Source organism: Zonotrichia albicollis, chromosome 4, assembly GCF_047830755.1.
Source record: "Zonotrichia albicollis isolate bZonAlb1 chromosome 4, bZonAlb1.hap1, whole genome shotgun sequence".
In the NCBI taxonomy this organism is placed as follows: domain Eukaryota; kingdom Metazoa; phylum Chordata; class Aves; order Passeriformes; family Passerellidae; genus Zonotrichia; species Zonotrichia albicollis.
In genome coordinates this window covers 64,501,944-64,529,271 of record NC_133822.1, presented here as the reverse complement: position 1 = coordinate 64,529,271, position 27,328 = coordinate 64,501,944, and the positions used below count along the sequence as shown (strand labels likewise).

The window sequence follows — 27,328 nt, the reverse complement described above, 5'->3', positions numbered from 1 at the left end:
CATCTTGCAAAGCAGGATTACAAAATCAATATGATTAAATCAAATAATGGCATTATAATGAAGTAAGCTTCATAGGAGAAATTTTAATCACTCGTGGATGTCACATTTATGTTAAAAGCAGAGTGTCTGATTTATGGTTAGTCTTCTATGCCCTGGATATTAATTGTAGATATAATTTAAGGGGAAGATATAGTAGATGTCTACAGAAGTATATGCGTCATGGAAAACATGGGCAGGGATGGATCCAGATATGCTCCCATAGGGGCCTGTCTAATTTGATGATTTGATTACCTTTAGAGCAAACAGAACAAGGTAGGTTGGATACAACAGGTTGTAAGCCTTTGGAATTCCTTAATAAAGAGGCTGTGGATGCCAGAAATTTACACAATCCCAACAGGAGACCAGAAAAAATACCCTGCGATCTTTTGGGGGTTATCAAACCATCACAAGCTCAGGAAATTCCCTCAACATTGTTGGAAGCTGGAACAGTTAGGGAAAGGAATCAACACAGGCTACCTCATTTTAACACTTCCTTTACTGACCAGTTGCAGCCACACTTGGAGATGTAGGGGACTAGATGGCTGCTCCTAAGTTTGTAAAGTTTGTAGATGTTTAGACCAAGATTCCTCAGAAATGGTTACTACAGCTGGCATTATTTCTTCATGGAAAAACATGAGCAAGCATCTAGAGTCAGCATCTAGATAGCAGATGAGTGCTAAGGGCTGAGGTAGGGGAAGAGAGGAGAAATACCACAGGCAGTTTCTGAAAACAAAAAGCAAGCTGATTGTTTTGAATTAAGTAAGTGGATGGGTGAAGGAGGATTCAAAAAGAAGATGACATAGTGAGAATTAGAAAAGTGGTCTTTGAGCTGCAGTCTCAAGGAGCAGAACGAGATTGTCAACAGCAGACAAATCATGGGGAGACAATTACAGTGTTGAAAGTCAGAGCAAAAGTTTTGCACAGCAGCTGTGCTGCCTCAGGCTGTCAGTGCCATGCTCAGCATCATCCCTCTGGCAGCAGCAGTAACAAGTGCAGAAGGTATTCTGGTTCTTTTTTGTTGGGATGGAAAGCTCTTTATTAGAGGCTGATAAAATACAAATTACTCCAAATGCAGCTAGAGCAAGAGAAATTGATGCATCTATCTCTCATCACAGATAGCTAGGATTATTGAGGCTTGCAGCCTGAGCCAGAAACTGTCCCCACTTTTCCTCAGCTGTGGGAACAACACAGGCTGTACACTGTTCCCAAGTTCACCACAGCAGGATCCTCACTGCTCTGCCTCCTACCTTGCCCTGCCCAGGGTACAGCTGGTGACTCTGTACTACATGACAAGTAACCACTGTACCTGCACAAGGGGATGAGAAAAGGGGACCTCTCCTCCCTGCCTTCTGCCTATGAGGCAGATACTGCATGTCCTTACAGAAAACCAACAGAGGCAGAGCCCATGGAGGATTAGATGCAGGAAAAATGAAACGAGTGATGGTTACAGGTTCAGGTTTAGGCTCTATTGCCTTCAGTACTCTTCAGGAGCATGTGTCACCAACAGCTTTGTGTCTGCTGCCTGGGATCCTTGCTCAGTCACCATCAGGACATCCCTCTTGCCTAGTTCATTATCTCCCTGCCTGGAGGGAAGGACCCCTGCCAAGAAGTATTATTTAAAGCTTGCACCCAATATTTAAACTTGAATAATAAACACGACCATCAATCATACTGTTCACAGTGACCAGGGAAATGAAAATGTCAAGGCAAAGATAAAAATCCCTGCCTTGCTCATGTGAGTTGCAGATGACAACTGCAAATCTTTGACAGAAATATCAGCAATATTTAAGTTTATTTCTGGTTTTTATCTAAGTACTGCTAAATATGAAATCCATAAACAAGAAGCAGAATCTGTGACCTGGAGCTTTTGACACAATTGCTGCAGGCTATGATGCAGCACATATGGCCTCCTTTGATGCTGTGTGGTGTAGCTTTATTCCCAGAGTGTGAATGCGTGCTCCGTTCCCAGCCTGTTCCAGGGAAGGACAGCAAGGTGTGGCCATCTGTGAATACACAGGTCTGGACATCATCAGAGGCGCTGGGTGAAAGCTGCTCCCTGCTCCTAGGCTGTTTTACCAGGTGTGGCCGACACCTTCTTTAAAAGGACAGCATCTGGAAGGGCTTTCTATTGGCAGCACTTAAATCCCTGACGTGCCCGCAGATCCAAAACCTTCAGGGCCCGCTTGGGTGAGGGTTTCCCTTTCCCTCATCACTACCCTCTCTATCCCTCAGCCGCGGGAGTTCCCGCGTACCCGGGCCTGAGCTGCCGTGTGCGGGATCCAGGCAGGAGAAGGGAGGGACCCTGCGCCCCATCCTGCCGGCATCCCCGTTCCCGGTGCCGCCCGTGTCCCCCCGGGCCGTGCCCGGACCCTCCCGGGGCCGCCGCTGCCCGCCGTGCTCCCGGGCCGCCCGGCGCATGCGCGGTGCCGCGGCCGCGCGGTGGCTCCTGCGGGGACGCGGGCGCCGGGGCCGCCGCGACGTGTTGCGCTCGGAGCCCGCATGGGCTGTGCCGCACCGGCTGCTGCGGCCGCGCCGCTCCCGGCCGCCCTGCTGCGGCCGCGCCCGGCTCCGCAGGCTCCAGCTGTTCGCTGGGATGCCTTAAAAGACCTCTGCCTTCCCGCAGTTCATTTCGGGCTGCACTTGCCTCCTCCTCCTCCTCCCCACGGCTTCGAGCGAGCCCCTTCTTGAACTGCTCGGCACGTTATTGCTGCTCGGTGCAGGCGGGCACTTCCATGCGAGCGCCAGGCGCCCGCTGCTGTAACGTGCATCAGCACATCAGCCACCTCCCGCTCCGAACCCAGAGCGATTTCATTACTTGTCGTGGTGCAGGGACCATTTTTCGGCAGGAAGGTCCAGTGTAAGTTTATTTTCGGCTTCCGCTCTTCTGTACGGCCGTCGGTTTTGTTCAGCATCCCCCGGGAGCCGAGGGAACCGAAGTTGCCAGGTAAATGCCCCCTTCCTTGTCTGCAGCACTTGGGGAGGCGGCTCCGGTCTGCCTGCTTGCATGGCTGCTGCGCCGCTGTTGTACGGCACGGGTTGTGAATTGGAGGCAGCGCTTATGGCACAGCTGTCACCGGGCATCTCGTGTCGCCGCCCGCCTCTCGTGATTTGGCTCCGCAGGCTGCGGGGAGCGGGGCTGCCTTGCCCCGCACAGCCGCTGCTGCCGCCGGGGTCGCGGCCGCCCCGCCCGCCCCGCGCTGCCCGGGCCGGCGGGGGCTGCGCGCCGGGCCCGCGGGGCCGGGGGAGCGCACGGGGCCGCTGCGGCAGCGCGGCCCGGCCGCGGCCCCGCCGTCACCGCTGTCGGTGTTGTCCCCGCAGGCCGGGCGGGCGCCGCCCGTCCCTGGGGAAGCCCGGCGGCGTGAGGCCGCCCGCCGCCGCTGCTTATGCAACACATCATCGATAACCACCCCGACATGGCCACGGCGCTGCTGGCGGGCGAGAAGCTGAAGGAGCTCATCCTGCCGGGGCAGCAGGATGACAAGGCGGGCGCGCTGGCGGCTCTGCTGCTCCAGCTGAAGCTGGAGCTGCCCTTCGACCGCGTGGTCACCATCGGGACCGTCCTCATCCCCATCCTCCTCGTCACCCTCGTCTTCACCAAGAACTTTGCCGGTAAGGGCGGCAGGACGGGCAGGGTCGTGTGCCAGTGCATGCTGAACGAGACCCTGGTGCTGGGGCTGTCAGCCAGCCCTCGCCGTGGCGGTGGGGACAGCGGCAGGGTGGGGACAGCGGCAGGGCGGCAGTGCCGCTGCCCCGGAGCCACCGGTGCTCGGGAGGCGCCGCTGCCCCTCGCCGTGGCGAGCAGGACAGCGGTGTTGCCTCGCTGGGCAGGGTGGTGGTGTCGCCGTCCAGGCCGGTCCCCAACGGGGACAGCTGCTGCCTCTTGCCCTGGCCGGCAGGCGAGGGTTGGGGAGGTGCCGGTGCTGCCCAGCCGCAGGTGAGAGCTGGCGTGGGTGACAGAGCAGGTTAATAATGCTTGAGGTGGATCCTGGACAGGTCCTGAGCTGGACCCTGGCTGATGTCAGGCATTGTCCTGATGTTACTTCTAGAGCGTGAGTGTTAACACAGCCTAGCAGGGAGAGGCTGATGCTTTCATGGAGACTGATACTATATATGGAGCCCCATGCAGTGTGCTCTGTCGGATTGTGGCAGTGGAAATCACTAGTATCTCTTCTGCTGAGGGTCATCTTTCATAAGCTGGTAACAGTCTAAAAAGTCTGGTTTGAATGCCCATCACCACCAGCCTCAGAAGGTCACATTTTGGTCAGCCTTGAAAATTACCGATCCAGTGAACTGTTATGGCATCTTTTGGGCCACTAGCACATGTGTAAACATTGTTTTGCTGTGTGGATTGTAGGCTTGATGAGTGTAGCTGCCAGTGCATGACTGCTTTTAATGTCCCTTAAAGCTCCATACTGAAAATCCATGGGAAATTATTAGTGCTTTAATAAGCAGGACTGACCTGGCGGATCTGGCAGTCTGTAGTTTGTGAGGTGAGAATTTGCTATAGTTAACCAGTTTAAACATACCAGCATCAGCTCTTTGCATGCTGCTTTGGGATTGACTTCCAGTCCTTAAGACTTGTTTTTATTATGAGGTAAATTAAATCACCTAGCAGTATAACTGCTTACAAATGGAGTCTGGAGATTTTTCTTAATTATAGTTAAAACTTTTTTAATCTACCTCATTTTTTTAAAAAATATTTTATAGCTCAAGATCTTCAGCCACAGTTAGTAAGAACCTCATCTTTTGGCTGCTCTTCTGGAGGTGTCTTGGAGAAACCGTGTTTACAGGGTACATGAAAACTGGCTCTTCATAGCAACTGAAAGACGGGTTTCAAGGTCATCTGTGGGATGCAAAAGTTTTGTGATACTTCCTCTGCAGAGAACTAAGCTAATGAAAAGGCAATCCTACAGCAGCTCACAGGAGGGCATCCTTACATATATGCTCTCATACTCTTAGATATGCACAGATTTGAGCCTCAGTACACCTAAAGACAGCCTTGGATGCAGGCAAGGTCATGCCCCCTTCACGTGTGTTCTTGAGATAGGGCAGGATTGCTGGCAGAAGCCCCTTGGTGCCTCGCTGCTTGGTCAGACAGCAGCAGCTTGCTCCATGGGAAGAAACCATCTGAGGCTGCAGATCGTAGAGAAGTGTCCACTCTGAGACTCAGATTTATACAGTGGATGTCCCTGTGTAAAGTGTAGTCCGCACACATACAGAAGAAAGAGGGCCAGTTGAAGTTGCTCACATCTGCCTATTCTTCTGAGTTGTGTTTGTTTTGTGCTGTGTTATCTAGGCTCACAGTTGTGTTCCAGATTTGTTTTTCAGAAGGACTAAAAGCAATGTCACTTATGTCTACTTATGGGCTGTGTGTGCTGATTTGACCCAGTCAGATAGACAAATTATCTATCTATCTAGATAGATAGATAATAAGCAGTAGCCTACTGTGTCCTGCCAGGACAAAACTTATAAGATAACACAGAAAACACCTTTACATCTCTGGGAAAACGCGGGATAACATTCTTCTCTTATATGATGTCATGTTTGTTCAGATGGTCTCAGTTAGAAAAATAATATGGGAAAAGGAAAATGTTATGCAAGAGAATGTAATAGAAAAGGTCTAAGGATCTAATAAAACTAAATAGATAATTTTTAAGCTTAAGTCAAAGAGTTCCAGGTTAATGAATTCATTTCTGCTTCCACAGAGTTCAAGAGCAAAACTTACATTAATTTTAATGTGATCTTAATCAGATGTTGCTCTTTTAATGAAACAGTGTTTACTCAGACTTCTTTGCTAAATCATGCATGTCCAGAGATACTGACCCTGGTATAACAATAGTTCAGCTGGATTCCTGCTTACAACTGTTTCTACAGTTTGTGTTGTTTCACCCATACACTGTCACCAATCTTGAAAAAAATCTAACTTTTTTTGTTTTGAATACTGCTCCTTCTGTGCAATTTAAATAGTAGCTATGCAAGTACAACTTTGCTGATGAAATTGAGTAAGGTACCTACTGCCTTTTGGTTGTGAATATCATAATAGCTTCCCAAACTTTGCTTTGGGCCCTTGTGTGCTTATCTGATACTTGCCATTATTTCTCATTCTGTTTATGATACCCAGTGCAAGCTATGTGAAGATACCATCATGCCACTAGACTGAAACCAACCCCCTTTTCTTGGGTCTATTCCATCTTACTTAATCAATATTGGTAAAGTTTTTGGAACAATGGTATGTGCACTCAAGACATGAAAATGTAGTTGTCTAAAAACAGTGATTTCTCAAAACTTTTTGCTGAGAATTGGAAGAACCCTCATGATCAGTGGGTAGAGGAGATCAGAGCCTGTTATCTAGTTTATTTGTGTGCAAAGTGTGGCTGAAAGTCAAGACCAGCTGTACAGTCTGTGCAACAAGGCTGGAGAGATTGGTCAGCAGGGTGGGTGTCCTGCCCTGGGGCTGTGCAGAAGGCTCCCCATCATCATGGAAAGCTGGGAGTCCCCAGGCAGCAATAGCTCTGTTGGGGACAGAGGCTGCAAGGAAGCATGAATGAAAGCTAAGTTCAGCCCTACATCAGAGGACAAAGAAAGAGCATGGTGTTTATTTAAAAGATTGTAATTGACAACCTTAAAAATCATTATGCCTGTAGTATAATATATTGTATACTCTATTTTGCCTGTGGCTGCCTAGTGAATTATGTTGTTTTAGTGCCACGGGCAAAGTCATTGTTTAGGTAAACACATGTGCTCTTCATGTAAGTGATTTATTTGCCCTTGAGTTGGAGTGTTCTGATCTTTACATTTCTTTTGAGAAATTTAATGACAAATTACTGTTTTGGTAGCATAAGAGGCAAGACCTAATTGTTTAGCAGAAACTGTGCCAATATTGTGAAAAAATCACAGTTCATCTGAGCTTAATGTGTTACAAAAGACTTTAAATTAGATACTGTGCTTTTCTTCTATCAAAAAGTCATAGAACTATTTGGGTCATAAGGTACCTCAAAGATCATATATGCCAACTCCCTGCCATGGACATGGATGCCTTCCATTAGACCAGGCTACTCAAAGCCCCATCCAACCTGGCCTTGAACAGTTCCTTGGAGAGATGGGAGATCCACAACTTCTCTGGACAATCTGTTTACCACCCTCACAGTAAAGAATTTCTTCCTTGTGTTCAATCTAAAGCAACCCTTTTCCAGTTTAAAACCATAGTCCTGAGAAACAGGCCCTGCTAAAAGTCTGTCCCCATCATTCTCAAAGCCTCCTTTCAGTGCTGAAAGGCCTCTTTCAGTAGGGTCTTCCTGGAACCTTCTCTTTTCCAGGCTGGACAGCGCCAGTTCTCTCAGCCTGTCATGGAAGTTCTCCATCCCTCTGATGAGTTTCATGGTCTCTCTGGTCTCACTGGGGCAGATGTTTCCTGTGCAGAGAGTTCCAGAGCTGGGGGCACATGGAGTCTCATGAGGACAGAGGGGAGGGCTCTCGACCTGCTCCGTGTTGTGCAGCCCTGGGTGCGTGGTGTCCTTACAGTCTGGCTCAAGGGGGAAAGAGGGGTTGTCATCCCTGGTGGGCTTTGGCTCTATAAATGAATCTGTAACATATTTAAAATATATTGGGAGATAATTGGGAGATAGGGTTTTGTTTGCATACGAGATTGCCATCTAGTAGTGAAGTATTTGGGGTGCATCTGGGGTGAAATTGAGCTCTCTGCAGGAGGAAGGCAAAGGGCTGACACACTGCTAGGATGTGCTCCTGAAAGGTAAATTCAGGCTGCAAAGGAGGCAGTAAGAGCTTGACCATTTGTCCGGTTTTCGGCTGTTTGGAGGGCCTGGAAAGGCCCGGAGTGGCCTTGGGGCAGCCCGCGTATCAAAGGACGAGAAGAGGCTTCAGTTCTTCTTTCGGTCTCTATGTTTATTAATTGTTTATCTAAAAGATTTTCTTTCGGCCCGACAGAGGTCTGCTCAGCAGCCAGCCATGAGCACACTGTCTCGCCCTCCGGACAGTCACCTATCTTTATACCCAAAGTTACGTGTACAATATTTATCATTTTTCCCCAATACCTTTCCCCCTTATTGTCCGGTGCACTTTTAGTAATGACCAATCCCAAAGTGCCACCATCACCACAGAAGATGGAGGAGAAGAAGAAAAAGAAGAAGGACAGGACACGCCCCAATTCCTCCATCTTACTTCTCTAAACCCCCCTGTACAGAAATCCTAAACCCTGTGTGTTGTAGTGTGTTGTTAAGTTTCTTGTGTTATTCTCCCAATTTATGTATTGTTCTCCCCTATTATGTGTAAAATAGTTTCGTTCCCCCAGTTTTTCCCACCACTGCTAGACTTCAAGCCACATATACTCCCCTCTGCACCTGTGTCTCACCCTCTAATTAACTAATCCCTTCACCACTCACCCCGGTGAAATTCTCCTATCCTCATACAGGTGTCGTCTCCTGTGTAGGATCAAAGTCCAGCCACCAGACACTTCTGGCAACATTCCAGGACTCCCGAGCCCCCCAAGGGTGGTCTAGGTGGCTCGGCACCTCAGTCCTGAGGTGCTGAGATCCCACAACCATTGATTTCAGTGGGGACAAGAGTTCACTCTGATGGCTGAAGTAAGATATGATTCTTGCTCTGGCCCCCACTTCCTAAAGCTTTTCACAGGAGGAAAGAAAGTCATGTAGCTAACCTCCTACAGTGTCATTTCTGAGTCTCCTTAATCTCCTTTGGTTTTCAAGCAAACCAGTGTGATTCCAGAAAGGACACCCCTAGAAAGTTAATTAAAATAAATCTATGAATTCATAAATCTTTTCCATTTTACTGAGTATAAGATCATCATAAAGTCATCTAGGAGCGATATTCAGCTACCCAACACAAAGAAAGCCCACATAAGCACTCACAAAAGAAGAATGAATATTATTTCCCTTTCTAAAACTCAACCATGAATGGACTTCATATAAAACTAGAATATCCTCTATTTAGAAGCCAATGTATGATGACCTTGAGGATAATAAAGCAAGTTTTCAAGGCATTTTTCTCTCACCTAGTGGATGGAATCTGTATTTAACTGAGTTTTCTCAGGTTTCCTGGAGTCAGAGGGCTCTCAAAAGACAGCATAGGCTAAAGGATATCTCTCCAATAGCAGTGTCCTTTTTGAGGTAACAGTGCATACAGTGGGTGGTCCCAAGGGAATTTTGGTTTGCTCTGGTTTTGTTTGAAAATTACTGATTTAAAGATAACAACTGGGTTTTTTATTTAAATATGAGAGCAAATGTATTTGAAAGAACACACGATATAACCCCCATCAGAACAGCGACATAACTCCCATCACACCCTGTAGAGTCTTAGCCATCTTCTGGAGCAGCCATGCAGATGTGTATGCAGTGCTTTGCAGAGATCCATGCTTGTATTTTACTTTCTGGAGGTTTGATTTCTCATACCAAGCTTTTTATTTCCTAGTAGTTAATTATTCCTGTGCAAACTAGAAGTAAAATACAACCAGTATGAACAGAGAGTTCAGATTTGATAGTACTGCACTGTCGCAGTGTATGAATAGGTGAATATACCAGGTACTGCCTGGTGGTAAGGCAAATTTTATGTCTGATAGTATAGGTTGTCACTTTTGTCTTTCCATTTTAGCTGCTTTGAAGCCTCCTGGGTTGTTCCCTTTCCTATAAGGGATAAAGGTTTTGGGATTCTTTTTATTTGAAGTGTTTCTTTCTGACCTAAGTCAGCCTTAGGTTAATATTTAGTGAAAGAAAGGGTAATATACCAAATTTAATTAAATTTAGAGGGTAAGGATTTAAGGTACATAGTCTTAGTCCAGCTGTAGTCTGTGTTGGTTTTCAGTTTATAACTTTTTTTAGTTATAAAGTTTCGGTATCTCTTGTCAAGGCATGGTCAGTATGGATATAGATAAACAAGATCAGTCCATCAGTCCTTCGCATTTTCACTTCCTTTCCAAAATGCACAGAATGTGGAGCATTAGACTGCCAGTTTGAGGTGGGTCTGTTTGATGTTCTGTGGTTTTTGTCCTTCACTCTCCCTGGTTTTGCTGTGGCACCAATGCACACCAGCTGCAGCCATGGGTGGGATGCTGCTGGGTCAGCCTGTGCTGAGTCCACTCCTCCACGGCTGGCAATGGTGCTGAGCAGCCTTTGGTGTTGAGTGTCTCTCGGCATTTGCTGCACCTCCAGCACACTGTTCTGTAATCCAGTAGATTGAGAGACGCTTGGCTCTCATGATGTGCTGCTTAGTTCTTTTGTATCACTTAATGTTTTTAGTGAGTGGTTTAAATATTCCCGTGTTGTGCTGGGTTGAGAAGCAGCCCCAACAGTAATGTCTGTGGGAAGTTCTCTCTGTAAGGGGCCAGAGAGTGGTGGGTTCCAAAGGAGATTACATTACTGGGTTTGTTGTGTTATCTTCACAATATTGAAATATTTTGGTTTCCAAACTGATGTTGTAATAGCACTGCTAAGTCATATCCCTCTTGTACAGTGCCTCACACTTTCTGTTCACAAGGAATTATTCTTCCTATATTGCAGTCATGTTTGCTTTTCCCACCCGAGCTGTTAAATGCTGGTATTTTATTAAAATAAAGCAAAGCATTCATCCAGTTGATTTTTATACTTTAGTAAAAAGCCAAGCTTTGGCATTAGTTTTCATGGTAGGTTCTTAAAACAGTACCTACAAAATACAAAGGAGGTTACTCAAAAATACTGTATTTCTGTGTCTCTTAGCAGTGGTGTAGTTCACCCCTCTACCATCCTTCTGCTGGAAAATTTTCATAAGAAAACAATGGAAGGAAACAGTGTTTAATGGCTGAAGTATCAGTTCAAGATTTTATGTTATATTTTCTGATTTGTAATCATTTGCATAAGCAATGCTTACATTATTGTGCAGTACAGTATATGCATGAGTTCAGCGTCTTTTTCACTTTTCACCCTACAGTATGTTTGAAATAGTATATGTCATATTTTTATATTATGAGATGGAGTTTTATTTTGTACTTCTGGTCACTTTTCTATTTTTATTTGTTTCGAATTGAGTCAGGATAATTACATATGCTTATTTAGGTGACTTACCTAATAGATGGCTTTTGATCTTACTTTCCATTTTTTCTCTCCAACTGCGCTTGAAGAAAGTGAAGATGGCATTTTCCCAAGTGACTTTGTTAGTGCTAAGAGTACAGAGCTGGGTTGTTCAGTGTATGACAAAGTGATGACACCGCTGCAGAAATTGTTCTGAGGTGATATTAGCAGAGAAAAGAGAATTTAGGGAGGGTAGCAGTACCACTTAAGTGCTTTCTTAGCACATATTTTTTAAAAGGAATGCAATGATGCCAGCACCCACAGGCTGGCTGCAGTTTGGCTGCTGTCTGTTTGCATTGCTGATGGAACTTTTCCCAAAGGATTGAGGCCCTTTACACACACACAAACTTGAGCTGTGCACAGGATACCCTAGCTGGGACTCTGTGAGCTTCGATTGTTTAAAGATTTGCAGTTCCACAGGTGAAAGGTGAATAGAAAGGTATTCTTGAGGAAATGCATGAGCCATACATCACTCCACTGCAGTTCCTAGGGACTGCAGATGTTTTTTTCTGTCATAAATTCCATTTCTCAGACCTCATCAACACACCTACATCGTCATTTTTTAATCATGTCTTTAATAACCTGTTTGCATTATTAACCCCTTCATTTTTTCAAGTGACATATATGTGGGAAGAGGTCCAAAATACAGATGAATTTTAGCTTACTACATACTTTCAGATAACCAACAGATTTGAACAGACGGCAAAAAATATTTCTGTTTAAGAGCTACCTAATTTGTTCACCTTTGACAAAAGGAAGCCTTGTGAATAAATAAAGAGTAAGGTCAAGACTGTTTTTCAAAGCTGAATTATTTGAGGCATGTGGTTTCTTACATGTATAAAAGTCTTCAGGAAGAATCTGCATCATCACTGAATTCCTTGGGTCCTCTCAGTATTAAAAATAGCTGCAGTGGACACCCTCAGTACACGTATATGTTTACAAGAGCTGAATAATTTCACAGTAAACTAGCATAATTCTTGTAGATTCCTTCTTTTCCACATGATACAGGATTTATTCTAAGAAAAACATTGAAATCAGGAAACACATTTCCATCACTGGGGATTGTGTCTCAGGCTTGTATTACACTCTTGCATTTGAATGGATGCAGCTGTTCACTGTGATAGCAGGCACAGTTAGCGAGCTTTGGGGGTTTGTTTGCTTTCCTTCAGTGGCACCAAGGCTGTCATGCAGGCTCAGTGGAGTTCATGGAGCAGTGCTGCAGCCAGGTGCTGAGATGTGCAGTGGGGTTTTTGCAGCTCACAGCTCAGTGACCATTTCTGGAGGTTCAGTTTAATTTTAGTTTTATGATGAAGTAATTATTTCACATTTTGAGGTTGAGGTACCTTACCTTCTGTGAGATTGATGTTTTCCTTGGGAGTCAGGAGCCCTCCACACTGGAATGGCAGAGCCCTTGGGAGCCTCGGGTGGTGGATTGTTCTGTCTCTTCTGTGATGAATCAAAACCCAATTTCTCTACACATGGAGGAGCCAGTTTTCCAAAAGCAGTAGAGCAGCCATCTCTGGCCTCTAAATACTATGTTATTAACATAATGTTATTACCTAATGAGCTAACTGTTGGTCCTTTTCTTCTTTTTCAATATGAATTTTTCCGGGTGCTGTACTTTATGCCAAGAGGTACTTAATACAAGCCATCTTTTTAATTTCTAGTCATTAAATAATAATAATGCAATAGAAAGAACATGCTGTTTCCTCTTGCTTTCTGTGATTGTATTTTGTAGTCGACCCTTGATTTAAGAAGCCACCATGGTTCATGTCTCATCAGTTTCACTGGATTTTCATGATTCATTTCATTTCAGCACATTCTTGCTGTTCCTTCAGGTGTTACTGCAGTCCACATTATCATACTGTCTGAGTGCATGTAATTGCTGTGGGGTTCCATCTCTAGAGGGCAATTTTTGACCTCTGCAAAACATTAAAATATTATTTTCACACCTTACTACTTCTCCTGTGCAGAACATCTGTACATCACTGAAGTTCCACTTACCTCTCATGCAAACACTAAATTTAGAAGTGAACGTTATTCAGATCTCTTTTGTAGGACTGACTGCATGGCTGAATTTCGTTAATTATATTTAGATTAGTAAATTCCTTTAAATTCAGATCTAACCTTCCCTCAAATCCTGGCACCAATAGTCAGCCACTATAAATAAGCTCTCTTTTCAGTGACTTTACCATGCTGCATGGCCACTACATGGTAGAGGACAGCTCATGACTGAGGACACATTCCTCTGTAGGAGCAGCCTGAGGGATTTCATCTAAGTGTTTCTGCACCTTCCTCAAAACAGCTGCTATTGCCAATACACACCAGACAAGCAGGAGTGGGTGTCTGTTTTTCCTGACTAACCTGGGCAGGTGTACAAAGCCTGAAGCCTCAGATTTCCAGTAAGGGTGAGCACATCAGCTGCTTTTAGAAGAGCCAGAATCTGTTACATACAGGGAATATGGTTCTGTAAATTTATATATACACCAGGAAAGTGCAGTGTTAATTCATAGATTCTACAGATCCAAAATATTTGCAGTTCAAGCAGCAGTTCTGCAAGGCAAAAAGACCCAAATTGGAAATACAGGGAGACCTGCTGCTACCCTTGCACTTCAGTTACCCTTGTGGGTGAGCCATTGCCAATCAATCTTTGAAATTGCTTATCTGCAGCTCACTCTTTATGACTAATCCTTACAGAGTATAGGCAAATAAAACCCAATAGCAGCAGTGGTTTCCTGTCTCATTTTTTTAGGGACTTTCTTTTCAAGATTTTTTTCTTAAACAGGACAAGTGGTTTCAGAGATTGGGCAAAAAAGGCTTTGCTGATCATGGAGAAATTTGTACCTTAGGAAGACTTCATGGGCATGGAACCTCTATTCAGACTGGAAAGAATATTCCCTAAGAAAGGTAAAGGTATTTTCTCTTTATTTCAGTAAAACTACTAATTCTTAATAATTAGCTTGCTAAGTTGAGGCTTAGTTTGATGGATGTTTTCTCATTCATATGAGTAAACTCAGTGAGTTCAATAGGACTGTATGACACACAAAATTATTTCAGGGATCCATGATTTCTAACCTTTAAATATTCTTTAAATAAAGTAGTTGAAATAAAGTAGTTAAAATAAGTGAGTTTTTCCTTTTGCTGACAGTTAATTTGGGTATTAGCTAGCATTTGTTAAAATCATTTGAAGCAGAATTACATATTCCTTGAGGATTGTGTGACTGGGATGGAAGACATATATACTGTTTAGATGATATTTTACTTTCTTAGACTACATTTTCAAACTCAGTGACATTAATGTTCTTTATTCTTTTTTTTTTCCAGAGAGAAGAGGATCCAGGACATTTCTTCTTTTCCATTTAAAAATTGCTGAAAAAGTACTAAATAAATTATTTCTGTTTCTAAAAATAAAGTTTGCTACCTGCTTTCTTGTGCAATCCTTTTAGTACCCAAGATGAATGAGGCATGTATGTCAGATTGCTTCCATGTATGTGCCACAGAGCAGTATGATAAGGAATACTCCTGTTAAATACCAGCATTTATTGCTGAATTAAACACTGGCATTTATTGCTGAATTCAGGGAGTTTCTAATTTGTTTTGTCTATTAGAAATGTGGGTGCTGGGAAGTGATGGTCAAGGAGAATCAGAGATTCTACCTCAATGTTGGATTTCTCCTTGGAGACAAGTGGAGAGGGAGTGCTTCAGAGGGAGTGCTTCAGAGATGCTGGCTGGATGGCCAGCTTACCTGCAGAGGCAGGTTGGGCTCAGGGATGGGGATGGTTTGGAGCTCTCTCCAAGAGGGCAGAGTGCCGGTTGCTAGGAAGGACTAGGCTAGCATGAGTGTGCAGTGTATTTAACTCAGTAACTGCAGTTATCCATTTCCTTACCTGATCCTTAGCTGGGGTCTCCAGCTCGAGTGTTCAGGCCCTTGTGCAGAGGCCGGAGGTGCAGCCTGTTCACAGCACCTGATCCCCAGCTCTGCTGCCCACACCGTGTGGGGTACTGGCAGTCATGCTGAATGTTAACTAGATCCTTGAAGAAATCTTCACACAAGAGGCATACTTACCTTTGCCTTGAATTGAATTCTTGCCTTGCAAGAATTTTCTTTTTATATTTTTGTATTATATTTTCTCAAAACTGTTTTGATTTTTCCATCCGCTGTTGGAAAATTTTACTGTTTCTTTTGCTTTACTCAATTATTACATTGGAATGCTAAATAATGCTTTTCAGTGGGAAGATTAATGAAGTATGATTTCTTTTTCTGGAGTAAATTCTAAAAGCTGGAGGTCACAGGAGGCATATACAATTTGTTATCATGGTTTATATTTTGACAAATATACTTTATTCCACTGGGAATGCATTAGGTATAAAAAAATCATTTGCCCTGTTATGTAGGAGCATATACTGGGTTTTTTTGGGTTGGTTTTTTTTTTGTTTTTTTTTTTTTTTTTTTTGTAATGCTTACCAAAGCACTCTAAATGTGTATTTTGCAGCCTGAAAAAATATTATTTAATTCAGGACCTCTCTAAGAGGACAGTTGAATGTATATTAAAGTATGTGGAGGCTGGGGGACCACTGAAAGGAGGTGGCTGACCTTGGGTTGGGAGCAGTAGGAGTGGCAGTGTGTGCCTACAGGAAGCCCACAGGCATTTCTCCAAGCCTTTTCTAAAAGCAGCAGTCTTGACAGCTCCTAGCTTCAGTACTCTGACACTTCACTCCTTTCCATACTGTCTGGATTCTTTCTAAAGAGGTTTTTTTGAGCACAGCCCCTTCCATTATCCCTCTCCGTACCCTGAGTGTCTTCTGCAGCCATGCACTTTCATTCCCTTGAGACAAGAGTTCTGTGCCACAGTATCTCCCTCAAGTCACTTCTCTCCCTTTCAGAAATGCTGAATATGATGGGATGGGGTGAGATGTTGCAGAGTGAGGAATGTGAAAAAACTTATCTGCCAAGGGATTTTAATTTCTCAAGTGGCATAACACAATCAGTTGTATTACACAACTAAGTAATTCTGTGTTGTTTATTTCATCTTGATTGCATGTCTGAAAAATGCAGTCAGATCTCTCTCATACCTTATCCTAGGGGACAGTTCTGCAGATTTCTAGAAGCTACTTAGGTGCATAGTGAGCAGGATAAAATGTATTTATGTACAATTGTTGAAAACATCTGACATATTGAAAAAAGGGAAATGAAGCTTCTTAGTGTGCATGTTTAGGCTTAAGTTAGTATGAAAAAATCATCACTTTTATTTTTTTCAATGTAGTAATTACTAGGAATATATCTTTCAAGGAGCAGAGAGACAGATTGTTTTTATGGGCTTTAAACTAGACAACATTGAGAGGATGACCAACCCACTCAGCCATAATAATGCTCCCTAAGCTTTTAAAAATTTTCTTTACAACACTTTACTTCATTGCTGTACACAGTTAAACTGTGGCATCTCAGGAAAAAGCTGTGTTTCATGGTGGCTGGAATGGCTATATGAAAAAGGACCTTCACAATCTCTGTAATTTTCACCGTAAAAGAAGAGTATCAGTAGAGACTTTCTATATTTATGAATATAAAGTTAAAAGAAAATGCATTTTGTATATTGTATGATCCAACACCAGAGCTGTGATTTTAACACCATTGCAATCTTTTTTTAATGCTACTTGCCTATCAGGAGAACATTGTAAAATCTGCTGTGTCTTCTTGCAAGTGCATTAAGCAGAGGTCTCCCAGCTAAGTGAGTTATGAGTGTGAGAACAACGTGTTCCTCTGCTGTCCTCATCAGATCTGCATGTCAGTATCCAGCTATACATCACTGCCTTTCATAACAGGATCAGTTACTGACATGGTGTTTTTCTTTTTCATTAATTAATGATGGACACAGGCTGCAGTAAAGAAACAGTCCCATACCCTGCTATACCTGGATCAAACACCTTCAGGGTGTTTGTTAAATGCCAGGTTAACTGGTGCCACTGTCTAAGAAGGAGCATTCACAAAAACTAACTCAAAACCTGGTGTGGATCCTGCTTGGCAGCCTCTTGTCAGTGCAGAGAGACAGGTTCTTTGCCCAGGCAACAGCTAAATGATTGTGCTTTGAATCACTTCAGAAGGGAATTCTCTTCTCAGTTGTCTGGACCATTTTCTAGCAGAATGAGCTTCTAGGTTTGATGCAATGCTTTGTGAGTCAAATCCTGCTAAATATCCCTGTGGAATAACTTTACCAAAATTTATGACATTATCTGGCAGTAATTATAGCTCAAAGATAATGCTTAGAGTGGTTGTGGCAGCCCCATCCCTGGAAGTGTTCAAGGCCAGGCTGGGTGGGGTTTTGAGTAGTCTGGTCTAGTGGAAGGTGTCCCTGCCCATGGCAGGGGGGCTGGGACTAGATGATCTTTAAGATCCCTTCCAGCCCAAACCAGTCTGTGATTCTATGATTCTATATTAGAAAATACCTTTTGAATAAAATAGTGTTGGAAACCCACTGCTCTCACTTCAATCAGTTATCACAAGTCCCACTGGCTCTACAGAGGATTTGTTTTGTCTGAAGAGTCTTGGGATTTACATGTTATACAACGAAAATCATGCCAATTTTGCAAATATGCAAAGAAAATACTGGACTAGTAGCAACAAGGTACAAAAAATTGAGTAAGAGTGGGACACCATGCTCAGCTGGACAAATAAATTAGAGATCTTTTACAACCTCACAGACAATTAGGTCAGATAAAAACAAGTTAAACAGAGGAAAAGAGAACAAATTCCTCTCAAGTGACTTTTGCTTTTCCTACTGTTTGGGACAGCTTTGTAGCCTGTAATGCAGCTGGTCAGTCCATACTGGAGTTCTGAAGCTCTTTAGGCTTTTTTCACCGAAGCAGTGACAGTGGATGGAGTGCAGTTAGTCTATCAGTTATCTGTCCAATGTAAATGTTAAATGTTAAGACATTTTCATTTTTTCTTTTTTTTCTCATTTTTCAAGGAAAAAAATATTGGATTGTTGTTGTATATATATAGTTTTGGCAAAGGTCACCCTAGCTTTTGGGTCTTGGTGAAGACAAGTGAAAGAACTAATCAATTTATTTTATAGTAGTAAAATATGATGCAGGAATCAAAAAATAATCCTTGTGGCTGATTTGTAGAAATACTTGCTGCTGTTTTCCCAAGTATTTGTGATGTTGAGACCTGGGAGAAATGTACTCATGTCTGCCACAGAAAACCTGGTGTCATATGGGAAAGTTCTACTGGGCTTAGGGATACCCAATTACAAAAATTCTGCTTATGAGAAACACAGCATTCTGCTTTGCCTTTTTTTACCCCGTGGCAGCATTTTTAGACAGGAATCTGTTTGGTCTCCTGGAGAATTCTACAAGTCTTTGACAGTAGGAGATTAAATTTTTTTGTGTGCATCCCTTCATGGGTAGGGTTGGGAGGCTGCATAATTATGAAACCAAGGGAGTCAATGAGCATTTTTCGTGTTACATATGTCTGTAAGTACACAAAAATAGTCTAAATGGAAGTGCTTTAAGCTATCCTCTGAGACTGAAGTTTGCTTATTTTAAAATAGTCTTCAAAAACGATATTAAAGTATTTGCAGGGCATGCTCACTTTACATGCTGTCTTGAGTAGCAGCATTTATTCTGTCAACTCTGTTTAAGTTGGTAGTATTAATTCTCTCTAGGTCACAGAAGAGGTTTATACCTCCACACCAAAGAACTAATTTTTGCTGTGCTCACATGTGAAAAGTAACTGGTCAAGTAGGAGTCATTTGATAAGCCAGAAAGATTAGTGGGAGTTGCCTGTCTATTAATTTTTAATATTCCATTTGTTGTTTTCAATATGATTTTTTTTTCATTTTTATTATTAAGAGAACAGTGTCATCATGCTCTCCCAGGGAGCTCTTCTTGATCTGGATTGTAGACTTTATTCAGAGCCAGAGCGGGCTTGGTGTTCTTGAGCAATTCTCAAGTCAAGAGAGCGTGCCTTTTCCTATGGGCCTCATTCTGGGAAGTTTTTTAAAGGTGTACCAGAACACTCTAAAATATATTCTCTTTGTTCTGCCTGTCAAAACATGAAAACATGGTCTTCCTCTTTGAGTAGGATGGTCATTGTTCTTTGGGGAATTAATGCTGCTGTAGATTTCACAAGTTTTTTCTCTCTTTCATGTACTGCTAGAAAAAAAAGATCATGTAAGAACATAATTTATCTACTGGGTCAGGACCTTTATCTCAACATTCTGATGATGATGGTAAAATACAAATGTTTAGAAGGAGTGTTAAAATAGACAAGTAGGTGGTGTAATTTCCTTTGACAAACCCTTTCTGTCCTCCAGCAGACTATGGCTGAAATATTTCCTGAGAGAAAAATTGCATCACTGTGATTTTACTAATCCTTGCTATACTTTCTCTCCTATTACTTTGTCTGATTTCTTTCTTGATCCCCAGTATCTGTTTCTTCCGTAATATGGTCTGAGGGCAAGTTGCATTTAATTACAGATTGTGTAAAAATCTCAAAGTTACAGTTTCAAATGTAGACTTTAATTTTCATACCAATGAATAGTTAACACACTAGATTCTGTCCTGGTCAGTCACATTTTTATTCAAGAATATTAGCTGAGAGGGATACAGTTGACTAAATCTTTGTATGTCTCAAGTTTCATTTTTTTTCTATCATATCAAATGAGTTGGCTTTGTTAATAACATTGCCTTAAACTACATCTAACTTATTTCTATATAGAAGAATTCTTAGCTGAGATAAACCTTAAATTTCATATAATTTTCAGCAGTTGCATGGAACATCCTCAGCTACTGGCTTTGTAGTGAATATCAGGTCTTTTAGCTTTACAGAGTTCACGTCACAGTTGCTCAGGATATTGTTTTCAGAGAAGTCATTAAACCAAAGTATGTATTTCTTGCTGACATTTCTAACTCAGGGTCATTCTAAAACTTTCAGGTAAATAGTTTTGCCGTAGGGTTTGTGAGGATGTGTGCAGTCTGAGCTGGCTAATAAATGTGGAGGGCTTAATGGTCATGTGAAGATACAGTAAAATAAAATTGATATAATTTGAAATGTTTATTTTCCAGAGCCCCTTTTGTAGGTTAAATGCACAGCAGTGACTTTTCTCTCTGTTATACAGAGGAGCCAATATACTGTTACACACCACACAACTTCACCCGCGATCAAGCCTTGTATGCCAGAGGATATTGCTGGACAGAATTAAAAGATGCCTTGCCAGGAGTTGATGCCAGCCACTGGCCCTCCTTGTTTGAGCATAAGTTCCTACCTTATGCACTGCTGGCTTTTGCTGGGATAATGTACATTCCAGCTCTGGGCTGGGAATTTCTGGCCTCAACTCGACTGACTTCGGAGCTTAATTTTTTGCTTCAGGAGATTGATAACTGCTACCACCGTGCAGCTGAAGGGCGGGCACCAAAAATAGAGAAACAGATTCAGTCCAAAGGCCCAGGGATAACAGAGAGAGAGAAAAGAGAAATCATTGAGAATGCAGAAAAGGAAAAAAGCCCCGAGCAGAACTTGTTTGAGAAATATCTGGAAAGAAGAGGACGAAGTAACTTTTTAGCTAAGCTTTATCTTGCAAGACATCTGTTCATCATCTTTTTAAGCATCATACCAATCACATACTTATCCACCTACTATGCTACACAGAAGCAAAATGAATTTACGTGTGCACTAGGTGAGCCTCCAGACAAAACGAGCAGCTCCAAATTGCACATCAGAGTGAACTGTAAACTGCCATCTGTCCAGCTCCAGCGGATTATTGCTGGTGTAGATATTGTTCTCCTCTGCTTCATGAACTTGATAATCCTCATCAACTTGATTCACCTCTTCATATTCCGTAAGTCTAACTTCATATTTGATAAACTGAACAAAGTTGGAATAAAAACCAAGAAACAGTGGCAGAAGTCCCAGTTTTGTGATATTAATATTTTGGCCATGTTTTGTAATGAAAATAGGGACCACATAAAGTCATTGAACCGTCTGGATTTCATTACAAATGAGAGTGATCTGATGTACGACAACGTGGTGCGCCAGCTGCTCGCGGCGCTGGCCCAGTCCAACCACGACGCCACTCCAACCATGCGGGATTCAGGGATCCAGACCATAGACCCAAGCGTTGATCCAGCAGACATTGATGCCAATGAACAGCTCATCATTAAGAGGCCAAGGAAGAAGATGAAATGGATCCCGACCACCAATCCCCTTCCCCAGCCATTCAAGGAGCAGTTAGCCATCATGAAGGTGGAGAACCACAAGCCTGATAAGCCCAAGCCCGTGCGGAGAAAAACAGCGACAGACAGCCTTATAGCTCCTTTGTTGGAGTCTGCTGCAAAGACCTCACAGCAATCATCCGCTCACAAGAGTGAGCCAAATGCCATCCCAAGCACAAGCAGTGAAAAAAAGCACACACGGCACTTTTCCTTGGATGTTCATCCATATATACTCAGTAGCAAAAAACCCAAGCCAGAGGTTCAAGCCATGCCCTCGATGCCTACGTCAAAAAGCCAAGAGGGTGGATTTTTAAACCAGGAAGAGAATGTTGTAGTGCATGTTACCTCCTCTCTCAAAGGTACAGTATGCCATAATGCCCATACCACCTCCACAGGCCATAATTTACATAGCAATCTTAAGGAACTCAGAGTTTATTGAAACTGTTTGACCTACCTTGCTAGATTTGGGGATAGCTGGTAATCTTAAGGTTTGCAGGTCTCAGAAATAGAGGTTCTCTCTCTTAAACAACTGTATGGAGGGTAAGGATTATTCCAGGTAGAGCTGTACAAAAGAGGCTGCAGGCTGTTGGTGTGGGTAGTGTTTCAAATGTAAGCATGTTTTCACAACTACAAATGTGGTCATGCCTTGCCAAGGAAATGAGGAGCATTTGGCTTCCATGATACCCTTCCTGCTCCACCAGCACCTGGCACGTTTCAAACCTGCCTTATTTTCAAGTCATACGGAAACTGCCATGGTAGATGACCAGTACCCTGAGCAGTAACAGCCCCTTAGGGATGTGTGGGAGACTATTAATGGCTGTTAAAGCTGCCTGTGGAAAAAAGATCTCTTAGACTACCAACTCTCAGGGGTTGTCATATGTTTGTCACCTAGAAAAATCAAAACTCAGCTTGTTGACATTGTTCTTCACACACACTTTAAATTGCCCTGTGTCCTATGTGGGCCAGAGGATGGATGTTCTGAAGTGTGGGTGCTGGTCAGGGATTCAGGATTTCTGCCATTCCCTTCCCATGTGGCCTCACAGGAGATGATCTTTCTGTGCCTCAGTTCCCTGTGGGTCCTGTAAAGCCTGTCTCTTTCCTAACTCAAGGGAGTGTTTCAAATATATAAGTAATTGCTATGAACTAGGATGATGAGGAAAGCCATTTGAACATTACAAAAAGTGATAGATCAGTAAATAAACTGATAGAGAGATATCTTCTTGTTTATTTTTGTAAGCTACTGACATAAGAAAGAAGCACAATGCAGTTGAAGTTACAGAAAAATCTGTACGTACTTAAAGCAATGGCTCTCATCTCATTACAAGCTAAGACCTCCCTCTGGGCTTCGACAGACTGACCTCTACCGTCACCCCACTGCCCAGCAAAGAAGTGATTTGAGGTATAAAAGTTTCTGTCACTTCCAAATCCCTATGCTCCTTAGAGTCCTCCAACTCCCCAATGTGCATGTGAGCTATTCTACAGCATTCTTTATCCAGTCACCTGCTCTGATTTCAACTCCTCAAAACTGCTGGGGTTGTCTGGTTCAATTACCTTAATCTAAATTAGTGCTTGAATATTTTAAGGGCAAAAAATAATTACTGGAGTTTTGAGGCTCTGTGACTCCCTATTCACATTAAAAATTTTCAACTTTGTTTTTGAGTTAGATCTACATTGCAGTCCATCAGGTAAGGCAGACTTATAAATTCTAGAAAGAGACTTCAGTTTATGACAAATTGCTGAGTTCTTTCTAAAGACAATTGGCTTACAATGTGTAACCACTGGTTTTTCCCATTGAAAATATCAATGCCTTTTGTATTGCATCCTGTGGATTTCAATAGTCATTGCATTTGTCAAAACATTAAATCATACTGTTTAAAAAACACTGACCAGGATAGGAGGGGAATAAATATACTTTTCAGTTGTTTTGGTTTTTTTTTCCTTCATTTTACAAAAATATCATTCACATAAGGAAGCATGAGCATGCATAAAAAAGAGTGAGATTTAGAAACCCCACTTCTTGTTTGTCCTGTTTCCCTGAGCTTACAACCCTGTTGTTTTCAAACAGTCCTGTTTGGATTTCTCAAAGGGTCCCAAGAAAATTCTGCTTGGGATCCTCTTCTGATCCCACTGAAATCAGTGGCGAGGCTGCCAATGCCTTTTATTGGTTCAGGACACTCCTCGCTGATGGACTGCAATGCTGGGAGACTACCTGACTATCTGTGTGTTTTGTTCTCTTGCAGACACCCCTCACCCTGCAAAAGAGATCCTGTACTCATCCGAGGCATGCAGAACTGTGCCCGCGGCTGCGGCTTTTGTCACGTGCAACCACAACCACATAGCCACCACTGCTGCTGCCACCAGCGTGGCTCTGAACCAGGTCAAGCCAGAGCCCGCTCCTGCTCTGAGCTGCAACCCAGCCCACCCCTTGCTGCACATCAACACGCTGTACGAGGACCACGAGGAGGAAGTGTCCAGCATGATGGACAATGGCATTCACTCTCCGGCGGAGCCCGGGGAGATGCTCTCCATCCCCACGCCCAAGCAGATCCGGCTGGCGACGTTTGACGAGCCCATGGCCATGGTGAGCTCGGTGGAGTACTGAGGGCAGGCCCGAGAGCGCTGGCCAGGTCCCTCCCCCAGCAATGCAACTCACTGCATGAGCATGGAGAGTTTTCTCACGGACTATCGCTTCTGGTAATAACACCAAACGGTCTTTCAGGATCACATCATAAGCACTGGCAGTCATTTGCAAAATAGAATAAAGGAAATCTGGTGGAAATAGACCTTTAACACTAAGACAAACCATTAGCTCTAACTCTAAACTATAGCTTCCTGATTGAAATGGGAATTAGCACAATTTATGAACATTAAGAGTCTAATGGCATGCCACAGCAATTTTAGTGAGTGTTTAAATCCTTTGCATTCAGAATCACTGATTAAACTTAACATGGAAGTGAGGTATACTTTTTAATGGCAGCAGTTAAATAAGGGTTCTTTTCTAAGCAGGGAGGATTTTTTTTTTAATTCAGGATTATGAAAAAGTTATATGCAAGCAAAATTTGTGTTTGTTTGTTTATTTAGCTCACTGATGTTGGGCTTGATGAAGACTTAGCTGAAAGGGCCTTACTACCACCAGCATTTAAGTGCAAAAGATTGACACACTCAATCTCTTGCATTTATAAATGAAAATACCTGAATTATGCCCCGCCCTTTAACATGCTTATATGTTTGATGGAAGATGATTAAATTAAGAGTTTATTTTTTTAAATATATTTTACCATGGAAAAAATTACTTTAATAACTTTTCAAACCAGGTGTTACTTTTAACAAAATGTGTAGAAGAGAGTCATTGTAGCTGCTTATTTTTTCATAGTGTATTTATGAACCAGGTTAGAAACTTTCATGGGTGCTTCACTGATACGAACAACCTTACAGGGGTCATTACAAAATATCTTACAAAATATGAAACCAGCAAACCTGTTTTCAAATAACACACAGTTAAAGAAGTCTATTAATTCAGTTCTACAGATTTGGCTAGTCCTTGATTCAGCAAAAATTAAGGCCATGGATGACACTGAAATGACTCATGTCTAAAACTAAGCACACACTGAAATGGCTTTGCTGGATCTGGGCTCTAGTGAAGGCAGACAATAATGCTGCAGTATGTGCTATCACTGATTCAGTATTTGCCATCCTTGGCTCAAAGCACATCTTCATGCCCATCTTCCTATAATTACGATATGTGTGATCTAATAGAAAACTCTAGTATAACTAAAACGTCTATAAAAGTGTATCATGCAATAACCATTCTCAGCAAAATTATAGTGAAACAAAAAGTGACTGTGTAAAACAATATTCCTAGCTGCATTCAGAATTACAGACTGTGTGTGTTTGCTTCAAAATTATGTATAATGGTAGAAAAAAATATGCAGCACAAATATGGGGCTGAAATTTTGAGTTTATTTTTAATTTATTACCTCAGACATGGATATATTATACCAATATTTAATGAAAATAGTACTGAAAATAAATGCCTATTATTCTGAATATTTTAATGTGTACTACTTCCTAGCTTAGTGTTACAACCAACCCCTTAAGCAGGGAAACTGAAGTTCTTGTCAATAGATCCCTCGGGGTGGATTAGAATAAAATGACACTGAATTATCAGTGTACATTTTTGAGTCAAGTTTATTTTAAAACAAATTGGTTGCACTGGAAAGGAGCCATTTTGTTTCTTCTCTGTACAATTACTAAAATATGACAAAGAAAGTATATGAGGAGAAGAAAGAAAGAGATGGGAAGGACAAGAGTAGATAGTGGGGAGAAAAGTCACTGCCCGTGGATCTGCAAAAATGCTTGATTGTTGCAATTTTGATGTCCATGGTTGGGGTCATCAGGGCAGTCTTGATCTGTTGGGGCCAGCACCCAAACAACAGAGTTTGACAGCTTATATACATTCAGGTTTATGTGGCAATGCCCCAGTAGTTCCCCCAGGGAGGGGTTTTCTTTGGGGGTCTTCTGGTGGTTTGTGGCCCCTTCCAATGACACAATTGCTTCTTTGGTCCTGTTCCTGACTGTGCCAGCTGTGCCTCCTTAGGGAGGAATAGCTTCAGGCCCCTGTATGAGTGCCCAACACGTGCCCTGGGAGGGAGTTTTATGCTGTCAGCTTTGCTAGGGGAGAAGTAATTGGTATGATGAAAAGCATTGCCTCATTTCTGCAGGATGGGCTTAACAACCTTTTACCTTATCTGGTGTAAAAATGCTTTGTTGAAGACATCATTCCCATGTTATGAGGGAAACAAGAGCCAAGCTCAACCAGCCCATCCGAGCAAAGCTCAGTCCATCCCACATCATTACATACAATGGGGATTTTATGATAAGCAGTATGCAGGACCTGTAATTTACATCATGGGAAGCCACCATTCCCCTTACATTAATTAATTCAGTTGTGCCCACTGCACGGCCTCTTTGGCCCAAACAGCCCAATCCCATAATGGCAGCAGGGCACAGGTGCTGCCAGCAGGGCAGAGGGCTGGGGACAGCTGGAGGAGCTGGCTGGAACACCCTGAACTCTGGGAGCTGAGGGGGGACATGGAGCATGGTCCTGGGCTGCTGGGAGATGGGACTGCAATGCTCCTGCTGGCTTGTGTCCTTCCAGCCCTGGGGAAAGGCACTGGAGTGACTTTAAATAACAAAAACAAAAACAAAAACAAAAACAAAAAACCCCTGCATAGCCTGGGTCTCATCCCACTCAATGGGAATGGAGCACAGGAATGGAGCATCACCTGTGACAGGATTGCAGGCAAGGTCAGTGCCTGGCCTGGTGGGTTACTGCCAGTCACTCAGAGTCACCTGAAAGCAATAGCTCTTAACTTCTGGAGATGAGTCAAATGCCTCACTGCAATTTTTTAGATTGATTAATACCATAGTCCAGAACTTGTTAGACCAATAAATAATTAGAAAAAAAGAAAACAGAAATTTGGCATAAGACCGGTTACTAAAAGCAAGGTGAAAGAATAGGACCCTAAGGCCAGCTTTAAAGTGATGTAACTTCCTTATGCCACTGTGCTCTCAATTGTCAGTAGGCAGTGTGCGGAATTTCTTGCTGGCTGCCGCAGCTCAGCTGACAATTTCACAGCTGTGTGGGGGAATCCCTGAGGCTGCCCATTCACTCTCCGCTTGGCACAGCTACATAGGTCAGTACTGGTCTGGAGTGATATATACCAATATATGGAAGTACCTGTGTCAGCCAAAGCAGATTTTCTCAAAACTAAGGATCTGCACTTTGTGAAGTGTTTTGAAAGCAGCAAAATTCAATAACTGGAGAGAATTTCATTATGTAGAAAATGGAGGGCCAGATTCTCAGGCATGTGCCCTTACTCATTTGATGAGCGTGGTGTTTCCTAGGAAGAGTTGCCCACAGAGGTTCACATGTTGCCTTTTCATTCAAGAGCAGGACTCGAGTCTGTGTGGACAGTGTCCTTCTCTGTGATACTGCTGGTTCC

General features: G+C 42.9%; 1 protein-coding gene across 6 annotated transcripts; it reads left to right on the top strand.

The window, feature by feature from the left end:
• Nucleotides 1-2,420: 2,420 nt before the first annotated feature.
• Nucleotides 2,421-25,370, top strand: PANX2 (pannexin 2). Of its 6 annotated transcripts, none has more exons than XR_001334151.3 (5): nucleotides 2,421-2,983; nucleotides 3,358-3,648; nucleotides 20,231-21,682; nucleotides 22,561-22,722; nucleotides 23,564-23,639. XR_001334151.3 is itself a non-coding variant. In XM_014275939.3 (5 exons), exons 2-4 carry the CDS (start codon nucleotides 3,423-3,425, stop codon nucleotides 22,678-22,680), a joined length of 1,710 nt encoding a protein of 569 aa, XP_014131414.1. In that variant the 5' UTR covers nucleotides 2,422-2,983; nucleotides 3,358-3,422; the 3' UTR covers nucleotides 22,681-22,722; nucleotides 23,564-23,704. The 6 variants fall into 6 exon arrangements, 5 of the variants coding, with proteins under 5 accessions (XP_014131414.1, XP_005481979.1, XP_074396098.1 ...); XM_014275939.3 differs by having other exon boundaries at nucleotides 2,422-2,983; nucleotides 22,649-22,722; nucleotides 23,564-23,704; XM_074539997.1 differs by lacking the exons at nucleotides 2,421-2,983; nucleotides 22,561-22,722 and adding exons at nucleotides 13,900-14,021; nucleotides 14,439-14,491 and having other exon boundaries at nucleotides 3,508-3,648; nucleotides 23,564-25,370.
• Nucleotides 25,371-27,328: the final 1,958 nt, after the last annotated feature.